The sequence below is a fragment of the Microchirus variegatus genome, assembly GCF_963457635.1.
Source record: "Microchirus variegatus genome assembly, chromosome: 12".
Classification (NCBI taxonomy): domain Eukaryota; kingdom Metazoa; phylum Chordata; class Actinopteri; order Pleuronectiformes; family Soleidae; genus Microchirus; species Microchirus variegatus.
This window is the reverse complement of record NC_139813.1, coordinates 13,490,759-13,502,755: the sequence shown is the minus strand read 5'-3', so window position 1 is coordinate 13,502,755 and position 11,997 is coordinate 13,490,759. Positions and strand designations below refer to the sequence as shown.

The following is an 11,997-nucleotide window of genomic DNA, read 5'->3' as shown; positions in this document are numbered from 1 at the left end:
TTGTGGATCGATTGTCATGTTGTAAATTTAGTTTTAAAGTCATTTCGACATAAACGTATTTGCACGGATGGAAGAAAACAGCCCCTCTGGGCTGTGCCTGTGTACGAGGCCTCGCATAAAACACACACGAAAAAGGTCAAAGTGTCCTCACACAGACAGATGTGTACGTTTTTTTTAAAAGCTCTAAATATAAAGATATATAATATATATCAAGTACTTGACAGTGACTCATGTATTTAGACTGAGGGGCTTAATTATATTGCCTGCAGGGTGTGGGTCTGGACACAGTGAAATGCATTTGCAGTTGTGGCCGCTCAGGGAGCTACAGACACATTCCAGTTTTGAGCCAGTGTTTGGTAAATTGTCATCAAACTCCCTGCTGCTCAATGTCAAACTAAATTATCCTTCGCAAGTTTTAAACCCCTTATTTCTCTGTTGTTGTTGTTTTTTTTCTCCTGTAGGTCTGACAGCGCTGCATTCTGACTGACATTAACCAAATTTACTGGCGACAAATCACAGAGGAGCTTTTTTTTTTCCCCATCTCCTCCCAAGAACTTAAAAAATACCAAGAAGCTCCTCTTGTTCACTTTTTAACCCCTGCGGCTATGGAGAACCTCAGTGAGCTCCAGAACCCATTGTTGGACAAAAACAGTAAGCATATGGTCAACGGTTATGGGGGGGACTTCCATAATAACCAGTACCAGGAGAACATTATGAATTATTTGGCTGGAGGAGGAGGAGGAGGAGGTGGTGGTGGTGGTGGTGGAGGTGAGGGAGGAGGAGAAGGAGGAGAAGGAGGCGGAGGAAAAGTAAATAACAGCACTGTCGTGAGCAGCGGAGGTTACAACACCAACGGGAAGGTGAAATCCCAGCAACTTTTAGACGCCACCTCGCTGCATCTGGCCGTAGAGGCCTTCTACCGGCCCAACTTCATCCTTTACAAAGAGGACAGCGGCAGCATCAAGGCTAAGGAATACAAAAGCGAGTGCTGCGAGACCACATTCACCGAGAAGAAAGCGAAGGAGGCGTCCATCACCGTGGGGGCGGACACTCCCGGCACAGAGGATCCTCAGACGAAGCTGCTGGAGGACGGCGAAAACATCAAGATTCAGACGGTTTCCTACGAGGTAGAGGAGGAGGAGTACGTGGAGTACGAGGTAAGGGAGAAATACACGAGGAAAGGGAGAAAACACTGAAGCTTGCTGTTGTTGTTTTTTTATGATGTGTTGTCAAATTTGATGTGTATATGGTAACATTGCTGATATCACAGTCTTGAGTGTCTGCCAGTGAGATGTCAGTCTGATTCAGTCAATTTTTTTTTTTTTAAACCAAACTTTTACAATTTTAAGCATAAGTGCTGATGTATTAACCATCTAATCATAAGAAGCCATTTTCAAAAACATAACACGTTCCAACTGTGCAATAATTATTCTGCTCCCATAAAGAAGGAATGGAACAGCCCACATTTTAACAGTCGGTGCTTGAAGCATATAATGTCAATTATTTATTTATCTATTTATTTTTAATTCCTTGTGACATTTTGCTTTTGCTTTTTTCAATATCCAATCAAGTGATTGATCAGTCTTGTATTACTGTAATACGTATTTGCTCATAGTTAAAACAGTGCCACGGACGATCTTTTAGGAGACAAAATGGATTTGTTTTTAATTTAGAACGTGTTTTTAATGCAGGAGACGTACATTTATATAAGGGTGAGGAGGAAACATGTACTTATGGCGGTCAGTTAACCCTTAGTGCTCATGCGGCACGGATCTGTGCCACAGGTGCACCAATGGGAATAATACGCAACTCCTTATATGGACATATGGGGCATATAGGTCACATATTCAGGCTTTAAAACAATTTCTTTCTTTCATTTTCTTATGTGTTTTTGAGTCAAATTTATGATTATTTTGTATCATATTTTTAGTAGCAATATAAAGTAGCAATAATACAAAATAGAGTGTTTTTCTTTTATTTTTGCTAAAAAAAAAAAATGAGCCAAGTGAACTGTGATGCATTTCCATATTTCACAAATTCAATCCAATTTTTAAAAAATGTTCTCAGGTTTGTTTATACAATTAATTTTACCCATCAGATTGATTATAGGTTGTGCTGGGGAAAAAAAGACACCTCTGTATAAACTCTATGTTTAAACATAGTAATGGAAAAAAAGCAGCAGTAAGGCATCAAAACCATGGCTGAATACCAGTCGTGACAGAACACGTGAGCTCACTTGTATTCCTGTGCTGCTGCTGCTGCTATGCTTGTATCTCCGCGCCAAAGGATTCGGGCTCGATGCCTGGATCAGACTGACATTTCGCCATCCACAAATCCCATTTGATCTAGCGACCTTGGCGTCAATTCCCATCTCCAGTTAAAGTAATTGTTAGATGACAATAATTCACCCATTTAGGTGATGCAGTTCTACAGCATAAGCCACAGCGTGTCCTTCCGTCTGCTGGCATGGCCGCTGGCACTAAGAACTCCAAAGGATTTAAGGGATTGGACGGGCAGAAATGAGTGCAGAGTTTGACCACTGCCCCTGCAAGACCTGAGGGAGTGAGCACACACCTTCTGGTCCACTAGAATTAACCTGGATTGGTGTGATAAACACGTAGCTGCTGAAATTCAATGTGACATGGGTTGATTTATAGCTAGGGGGGACTTACTTGTGGGTAAAGAAAGAGTCATGGACAGAAAATGACATTAAACCCAAATTAATAGCAGATCTCAAAGAGCAAGAGATTAGAAAACTGATGACATGCAGATATGCAAATGACGTGCAAACGCGATGACATTTTTAGCCCATAAACACGCACACAGGTGGATGCACACAAATAACGATGAATAATGACTTAGACATAGTGTTGTCGCCTCAGCTGTTCAAAGGTCAAGTGAACACATTACTGTATCCATCACATTTTTCCTCCGCTTGTTTCCTGTTCACGAAAAAGAAAAACACCACAAGGCCCCACACACAGCCTGCTTCAAAGATGTAAAGAGGGAAAAGACACAGCGGGACTCATTATGTAGCCTCCCGACAACAGACCACTGACACGCTCACACAAAAGTGTCAGATGTCTCTTTCACAGTCTGACACAAGGCAAAGACCTCAAACAAGGATCTTCTCTGCTGACACACACACATGCTTGCTTGTGCTCCACTGAGACTCACCAGTAGGTATGTGTGAAGTAACCAGAATCTGAATTGTTTGTTAGCTAAAAAAAAAAAATTCATTTATTATTAAACATGATTTAAGTTATTCATTTCACAAGTATTGCATTAGAAAACAAGAATTGAGAAGTCTTACAAATGATTACATTTTTACCCCCCTGAAATCAAATGGCTGCACATGGCTGTGTATGTTGGAGTGTTGGAGGCTTCTTTATCCGCAAAACTACTTCAAATTCAATATATACTGTAAATAAAATACGTAGCCACAGGTAAAAAAAAACAAAACATGAACATGTCTGTGACAAGCTTTGGTCAAAATACCATAAGGATGATGCACCACAGCAGTTCAATCACTCTGCCAAAACAGCCCTGTTCAGAACGCCCTGTTTAGTAGTATCTATTTAAGTCCACCTTTAAAACAAAAAAAAAGTAAAATTAAACTTAAGGGACAGGAAATGACATCAGCCACAGAGGCTACTGGGAGCTAATAGCAGTTAGCATTTGGAAAAGTGATCATTTGCAGGCTCTAGCAGGCACATTGCGGTCATATATAACATGTATCCACTGGACAGATAAATCCTCTGAGGCTGGAAGTTTGTGTAGAACTCTGTGCTGCACTGTGGAGCCAAGGATAGAACTTCCGGTTTTTGGAAGCCGTTGCCCTCGCCAGCAGTCTCACGTGTTTTACAGACAAAGCGGAGCTCCGCGAGACAACAATTCCAGGAATTTAGCGCCTTGTGACGTCCCAGTGAGTGTGGAAGTCAACATTGTGTGTTTATCTCCTGTACTTAGACTGAGGAGGACCACAAAAACATGAGTGAGTCATCTTTTTCCACACTTTGCCGACTGATAGGACCTACAGAGTCCCAAATTTAAATGATTATATGGGGCCTTTAAGATATACATCCAACACCTGACGTTCAGTTGTTTTGGTTTGATCACTTGGGATCTATCAGGTTCTCCATTTTCTCTTTCAGATGCATGATTCTGTAAAGTGTAATGGCCTTTTCCCCGATTCAGGGGGAACAATTTTCCCGTAAGAAAACGTCTGTGAGCTTTTGTGTCTCAAAAAGTTGCTTTTCCACCAACCCCCCGGTGCAGGCTTAATTGAATCTGCTGTCTAATCTATAATCACCTTAATCCTGCAATGCAGAATGATAGTCGTTACAAATCCATATTTCCCAGCGTGTATTATTTGAAAAATTTTCATCAGCACTTTGCAACTAGATGAGAGAAAACTTGTGGCAAACGCCAGAGAGCTTTCTAAAAAGATTAGAAAGCAATTGTCAAACCACGGCACGTCCCTCACAGGCGAGAGCAGCAGATATACTAGTCACAGAATTTGACCCAAATCGCTACATACATTATCTCAAGGCGCTTAGAAACCTTACAATATTATAGAGAGTAGAGATGAGAAATCCTACAGTTCACACAATGAGCAAGCACTTGGCATCAGTGGAGAGAATAGAAAAAAAAATTATTTTTAACAGCAAGAAATCTTTTGACAGAACCAGACTCGGTATAAAAGTTGTATTAAATCGTTTTGGAACAGCTCTAAGGACGGTTGGAATATTGTTCTAGTATTATAATGTAATTTATACAATTGCATTGGATTTAATCATAGTATAATAATGATGACGACCTTATCAATTAATTAAATTAAATCCTTAAAAAAAGATAATTGTATGGTGATGTGATGGTTCATACAGCAAGACGACTCTCACTTCCTGTTTGACCGGGAGACTTTCTGTGTAGAGTTTGCATAATGTGTCCGTGTTTTGGGTTTTCAAAGTACAGATTGGGTTAAGGTTAATTGCAGACTTAAGCCCAATTTATACTTCTGCGTAAAGTGCTCTGCGTAGGCTACGTAGAGACTCTGCGTCGACGCAGAGACTGTCGAAGAGCCTCTGCGTAGTCTCCGTCTGCACGAAATATTTTTTAAGTGTCCGTCACTCCGTCAAGGGACTACGGAGACGGCAAGAGCTACGATTGGTCCTCAGGACAGGCTGAGCTAAGCTGCTCTGTGCCGGCTCTCGGTGCGCTCCGGGCGTCCTGACAGAGGCGGAGCTGATCCCCGCCGATAACGCCGCTGCCGAACTATAAATACGTCATATCTTAACACACACAGCACATGTTTAGACTCTAAATGGCCAATTTCTCGCCTCAAATTATCTTAAAACTGCGTTCCGTGACACAGAAAAGTGAGAAACGGCCACTTTTTCAACAACAACAGTCTTTCTCTCTCTTTCTTTCTCGGACGCCATTGCTCACTGTAGCCAGAAGCACAACAACCTTGCGCAGCGACCCCTACTGATCGGGCGGGAAATTGCAGCGAGTGTCCGTCACCACGACGCAGAAGTATAAATGCTCGAGGCGTCTCCGTGGTGACGCAGACGGATAACGCATACGCAGTCGGGGAGTATAATGTGGCCTTTAGGTGTGAAGGTGTGAACTGGAGTGTGTTATTTTAAAAACCAACAAGGTCACTGGTTCACGCTACAAACAAGATAAACTCCTTTTGCTTATTTCGCTTCCCATTTATCTCTGTTTTCCGAAAAACCCATTAAAAAGATATGATAGGAACTACTGCTATACTGGAGTTAAAGAATCATTTATTTAAAAAAAAAAAAAAAAAAAAAAAAAACACAGACACACATTATCCAATTATCAAAGTGCGTGTGAAATTTACAGATCGCCTCTGAGCGGAGTCAAGAGAAATTTCATCAAGGGATTTTAAAGTTTTCTTCCCTTTTAATATCTGTCAACCATGAAACGCAAACTTTTAATGATATTACTTTTTTTTTCTCTCAGCGTGATTTAATCTCACAGTGTCGTGCTCAAAGACATTTGGAGCGCAGGAAAATATGCAGCTTCTCAACAGCCATTTCATGTTAAGGTTCACTCACACTTCATTATTTTCTGCTGTTGGTGTATCCTGGAGTAGCACTACTACAAGTGTATCGTCCAACGTTTTTAATGAACTTGTTTTTCATTCTTTTTGAGCGTAACATTAGACATGCGGCGGAGCAGTTAGTGAGAAGAACATCTATTAAATGGAGCTTTATTCCTGCTGAAGTGCCCTTAGGCCAACAACTGAAGCCCTCGGAGTTCACAGTTCTTCATTCTGACCTCCATGTGGCAGATTAAAGCTACACAAGAGGTTTGTCTTGAGAGGAAGACAAGTCAAACACGTCCTGTCCATGGCTCAGGCCTTCTTTTTTTTTTGTCAGCTAACCAAGAAAATCTCATCTGTCTCACCTTATCAGCTTCAGTGGTAACAATAGTACAGTAAGCCCTGGAGGTCTGCCAAGTGAACGTGCCACTTCCTCCGTAAGCCTCGCTGCATGCTGGCAGGTGGAGCCATGTTCAAACTCCCTCAGCTGCATTTGGAACTCGCCTCTCTTTTTTAAAAACTTTCCATCCAAATATAAACTTGTAGCGCCTCGCCTCGCATCACCTCGGCTCGACACACGAAACTGCCGTGACTTCGTTTTTTTAATTAAATTTTTTAAGCAATTTCCTTCGCTAAATGTTGGAGATTAATGCACATTTTAAAGGGGACATATTATGCAAAAATCAACTTTTTAATCATTTAAATCCTTATATTTGGGACTCTGGAGGTCCTATCAGCTGGCAAAGTGTGAAAGAAGATGACTCACTCATGCTTTTGTGGTCCTCCTTAGTCTAAGTACAGGAGACGAAACTCGATGTTGAGCGCTAATTGGGACGCCACAATGCGCTAAATTCCTGGAATTGTTGTCTCGCGGAGCTCCACTTTGTTTAGTAAAACACGTGAGAGTGCTGGCGAGGTCAACGGTATCCGAAAACTCCACGAAATGTTCTATTCTTGGCTCCACAGTGCAGCACAGAGTTCTACACAAACTTCCAGCCTCAGAGGATTTATCTGTCCAGTGGATACATGTTATATATGACAGCAATGTGCCTGCTAGAGCCTGCAAATGATCACTTTTCCAAATGCTAACTGCTGTTAGATCCCAGTAGCCTCTGTGGTTGATGTCATTTCTTGTCCCTTAAGTTTTGTTTTACTTTTTTTTTAAGGTGGACCTAAAGAGATACTACTAAACAGATCGTTCTGAACAGGGCTGTTTTGGCAGGGTGATTGAACTGCTGTGGTGCTTCATCCTTATAGTATTTTGACCAAAGCATGTCACAGACATGTTCATTAGGACACCAGGGAACTAGTTTAACTTGGAGAAATAGGGTATAATATGACCTCTTTAAGTCTTTTTTAACTGATCTATAGTTCGGTATTGTTCACTTTGATTCTTGTGCCTCTTCCTGTGACGCACTCTGACAATCAGTCACGTATATTATCGGCTCAGCTCATTTGTAATTTCGCCAGAGCAGGTACTTAAACAAAAGTACCAGGTATTGTCGCTAATGGAAAAGCAAAGTAACCGTGCCATGCCGTGCCAACGTGAGTCGAGTCGCACTAGTGGAAACACGCCGATAGATAATGTAAACTTGTACTTATACTTGTGCCGTTGCTAGATTTCACATGAAAGCATGAACAAGTGATTTGATCAATGTTGTCAGCTCTGCAGTGGCCAATTTCCCCCCGGTAAACAGTCAGAGTTTATGAGTCATGGACACTGCTTTAAATTTGAGTCACTGTTTTTGTTTGATGAGAAAATGAGCAAAATGTCAATGACAACAAAACAAATTTCATGCTCCGCTCTCCTGAAACACAATGAAAGGTGATCACGGAGGGGAGGGAGCGGCAGATCCGAGGGTTTGTGGGTTGAAACTAAGAAGATGAAGGGGAGGAAGAAGTAGTGGAAATGCAGCCATCGTTCTGTTTTGTGTGTAAGTTATGACAGAAAACCTATTACAAATGACCTTAAGATGCTAGTGTGGACATTTTTCATGTCATGCTGTATTTTTTTTCTACACTTTTATGCTGAATAGGCAGTGTTAGAGGACTGATGGGGCTTTGTAGCTCCTCTTTATGACAACCTGAGAGGCTAAACATGCAGGTACATCTTTTATATTCTGAGCATGCACTCGCCTGACAAAGTTGGAAGAATAAAGTAACAGTGCAACACAGGCCTGAGGTGTGTTCATTCTGGAAATTATTTATGGTAGGAGCCTCAGATTGAGCATTAACCAGGGTTAATGAACCAGCAGGAGGTGATTTTTCTTTCCTGAATTTTATCCGGATCCCATTGATGCCTTTCATCCTCAACAGTATGCGGAAGACAAGTTCTTGTCCATCTTTAAAATATTTCAGTCCCACTTCGACCGGATTTCTAATACATTTCCTCAAGATCTGTTTGCAGTGAAATGTTTATTGATCAGGAAATGAGCACAGTTTTCATCACCAGATTTCTCGGACGACTACATTCACACCAACCGAAAAACAAAGAATAAGTATACGAAGGAGGTAAACACACCCGGGTTTGATTCAACCACACTAAAAGGTTGAATCAACATACTTATTTTTGGATGGATTCCAAGTAGAGCTGAAACAATTACTTTTTTTTCATTATTAAAACAAGATTTTTGATTGTTTTAGCTTCTCAAATATGAATATGTTCCTCGTTTCTTTGCTCCACATAACAACAAAATCATTAAAACTCTAGCCCATTATAATCGTTAGTTGCAGTTCTAATTCCAAGTGGGCCGAAAGCCAAGGTACCATGTGGCAATTCCTTCAGATAGTCTGATGTGCTTCTATGCTGTATACATTAACTTCAATTGGGTTTTTTACAGGTAGCTATATTTCTGCATTTCTGGAGACCCAAACATACAGTTTATCAACATTTACTCTTCTAGGCGCTGGACACCTCTGATCTGGCAGTGATTTCAGTCAGTTTAAATTTCCATGTGTTTATGTATATATAAATAGCACCAGGGATGCGATCATTTCTATTTGTCTGCCATCTCTTACACTTTCTCCAGCGCATGAAATTAACATTCATCCTCCCATATACCCGTGGTAGCTGTGCTTGTGTGCAGAATTTTTATAAATCTGGCTTTTTGTTGTGATTTTTTTATTTTTTTTAGCACGCCATAAAACAATAGAGAAATTGGCTTTAAAATAAATGCACTTTTAATCGCCCATTCTCTCCCATCTGCTGTGTTTGAGTCCAGGTTTGATTGAAGGGGTTGTCCGTTCTCACTAAATCCGAAAGCACATGGGCGCTCATGCCTCCATTAAATCTAAAATGTAGTCATGCTTTGGTTCAGTGCACACATATTGTGTCCTTTAAGAGCCAGCACTCACAGTATGAGCCAGCATCATATATTCTCGTGAAATCTGTCAGAGATATCCCAGCCCTAATTGAGCAGCAAATGAAAAACCGACCTCTTGGATCATTTTTTTTGACTCGGCAGTAAGTGGATCTGTCCAGTGATAGAAACTGTAAAATCTCGCAAGACACTCTGGTTTCTATAGCTCCCAATTATAATAAGTGAATAATGTTTGGTACATTGTTAAAAAGGTTTTTTGAGTGAATGTTGGCGATTTACAGAATAATGAAATAATTATAATGTGATCATTAACACATGGATTCAGGCCAGAGATACAAACTTGATAACACAGTTACAAAATGAAAAAACGGATAACGAGCGTTTCCCGTTAAATCCAATGTTGATGAATGCAAGTATCCGCTCCAGGGTTCCAGGGCGGCGGACTGGTGGTGGTGGTGGTTGTCCCCGTACTGGAGCTCCAGGGTGTGGGGCGGGAGATGATGGTAGTTGACCCCGCTCTGTGGCTCCAGGGCGGGGACAAAAACCACCGCCAGTATCAGAGCGGATACTTGCATTCATCGAAATTGGATTTCATGGGAAACGCTCGTTATCCGTATTTTTCCATTTTTTCATTTCAGCACAAAATCGGAAATTGGAAAAACTAGTCGTTACTATCTATCTTTTTTCTTTTTTCATTTTGATTTTGTTAACGAATGTTAAGAAAACAAGTCGTTTTTTTTTCATTTCCGGTTTTATTTTGAAAAACGAATGAACGCAAGGTACACGGACCCTGGCACACGAGCAACGCTCATGTGGAGGATAAAGCAGTAGAAGATGGACTGATGAATACAGTGTGGTGCAGTGACAGAATATATTATTAGTCATGAGTACAAATTACAACTTAAAGATGCAGAGAAAAAAAAACAGTGATCAGTCCTTCCATGCATTCTCCAAGAATTTGACCTAAACTCTGATGTGACCCAGATGAAGTACATCCATTCAGGCATTACAAGAAAGATGTAAAGTTTGAGTAATACTTTAAATGTCAAGGATGTTCCATGAGCAGAACTGCACTGGTGAGAATTCCTAATAAAATGTTTTCTTATTCTACATTTCCATTTCTCTAGGGGATTTTGTTTTATTTATTTATTTCATTTCAAACAGGAACCCACTTAAAAACAGAATTAATAAATGTCTCTGTGTGTGTCTGCCTTTTCATGTGTTGTTGCAATAATAAACCCATTGCAATAAAACATGTTCTTGGCAAATTGTCACTTTGTGTGAGAACATGAAAGACTTCAAATGTGAATATGTACTACCAAGGATATTCGTTTAAAGCCGGGCGAGACGTTACCGCGTAAGATGACTTTCAGAAGGGGTTAAAAGTCACCTCCGTGTTAATGCTGTTGCCACAATTAAAAATCATTCCAAATGTCTCACAGTGTCTACTGAATGGCACATCATTATAATGGCATGTCTCGTGGTGCTGTGCAGCTCAAAATGACGACGTTGGCAACGTGACTCATTTTTTTTTTTTTCTTTTCTAGCTGGGAGGGAGTGGGTTGAAAAAACACAGCTAATCAGTGTAATTCAGAGCTTTTCAATAATCTTTTTTTCCGATGCCCTTCCTCACTTCCCCTCGCTTTCACGGTTACTCCTAACACCGCACGTCACAGTAATAGCCACTTGGAGAGTGAAAATGGCTCGGTCCAACGGCGGCAGAAAAGAAAGACGACTCGTCCCCGTGGAGCCCAGATAATTGAGAGTAATGAAAGATAATTAAAGAGAAGCCATTTTCACAAATAACTGATTAAAATGTCACCCTGTTTGCCTGACGATTTTCTACTTAATATTCAGTTTGCTTAGCAAAAGATACACATCTTAAAAGGGATTTTTTTTTAAAAGAAATGCATCCCGTTTTTCTTTCCTTCCTTTTGAATTCGGGGGAGTTCCATTTCAAAAACATCAAATTAGAGCTGAACAATTAAAGGTGCATTATGTTATAAATCTAAAGCAACTGGCCATAAAATCCTCCTAATATGTCACAGATGCTCAGGAATAATGTTCATATAACAAACTGAACTCACCAACAACAACAGTACAGCTTTTGCGGACCGCAAATCATGTTTTGCCACGTGGCGCCACCTACCGCCGTCTACCAATCATTGCAGTCAGTATAGTCTCAGCTGCCGAGCAACCACGGGTTGCCGGTTACGTCTGAGCTACAATGGCGGATAAAACGAAACCTAAAAGACCTTGGTATTTTGAAATTGAATGTAGTAACTGTTTTTGGCCACATTCTTACATATGGCGCCTTTAATAATTTCAAATCAAAAAAGATGCAAAGGCTTAATCGTTCCAACGTGGTCATTCTTTTGAGAAACACTCACTCGGTCAACATCTTACAACATTTTATGGACGAAACAACTAATTGATTGATAGAGAAAACTGTTCACATCAAGTTCTCATCAATATATGCCTGGAAGAATTCGATATGCCACCTGTTTTGTGCAAATGCAGCCAGCGGTACAGGCTCCAAAAGTCAGACAGGAAAGCAACCGCCAGAATGTTGTTGCCACCAGAGAAAAATGGTCAAAACCTGGCAGT

At 40.7% G+C, this 11,997-nt stretch overlaps 1 protein-coding gene across 1 annotated transcript in view; it reads left to right on the top strand.

Moving 5' to 3' along the window:
* Window positions 1–605: 605 nt before the first annotated feature.
* syndig1l (synapse differentiation inducing 1-like) overlaps window positions 606–11,997 on the top strand; it is a gene marked incomplete at both ends in the record, with an annotated part of 32,505 nt that continues 21,113 nt past the window's right edge. Inside the window, one exon of the mRNA XM_083898278.1 lies at window positions 606–1,157. Within this exon, the coding sequence (XP_083754404.1) occupies window positions 606–1,157 (552 nt within the window). The remainder of the gene's footprint in view (window positions 1,158–11,997) is intronic.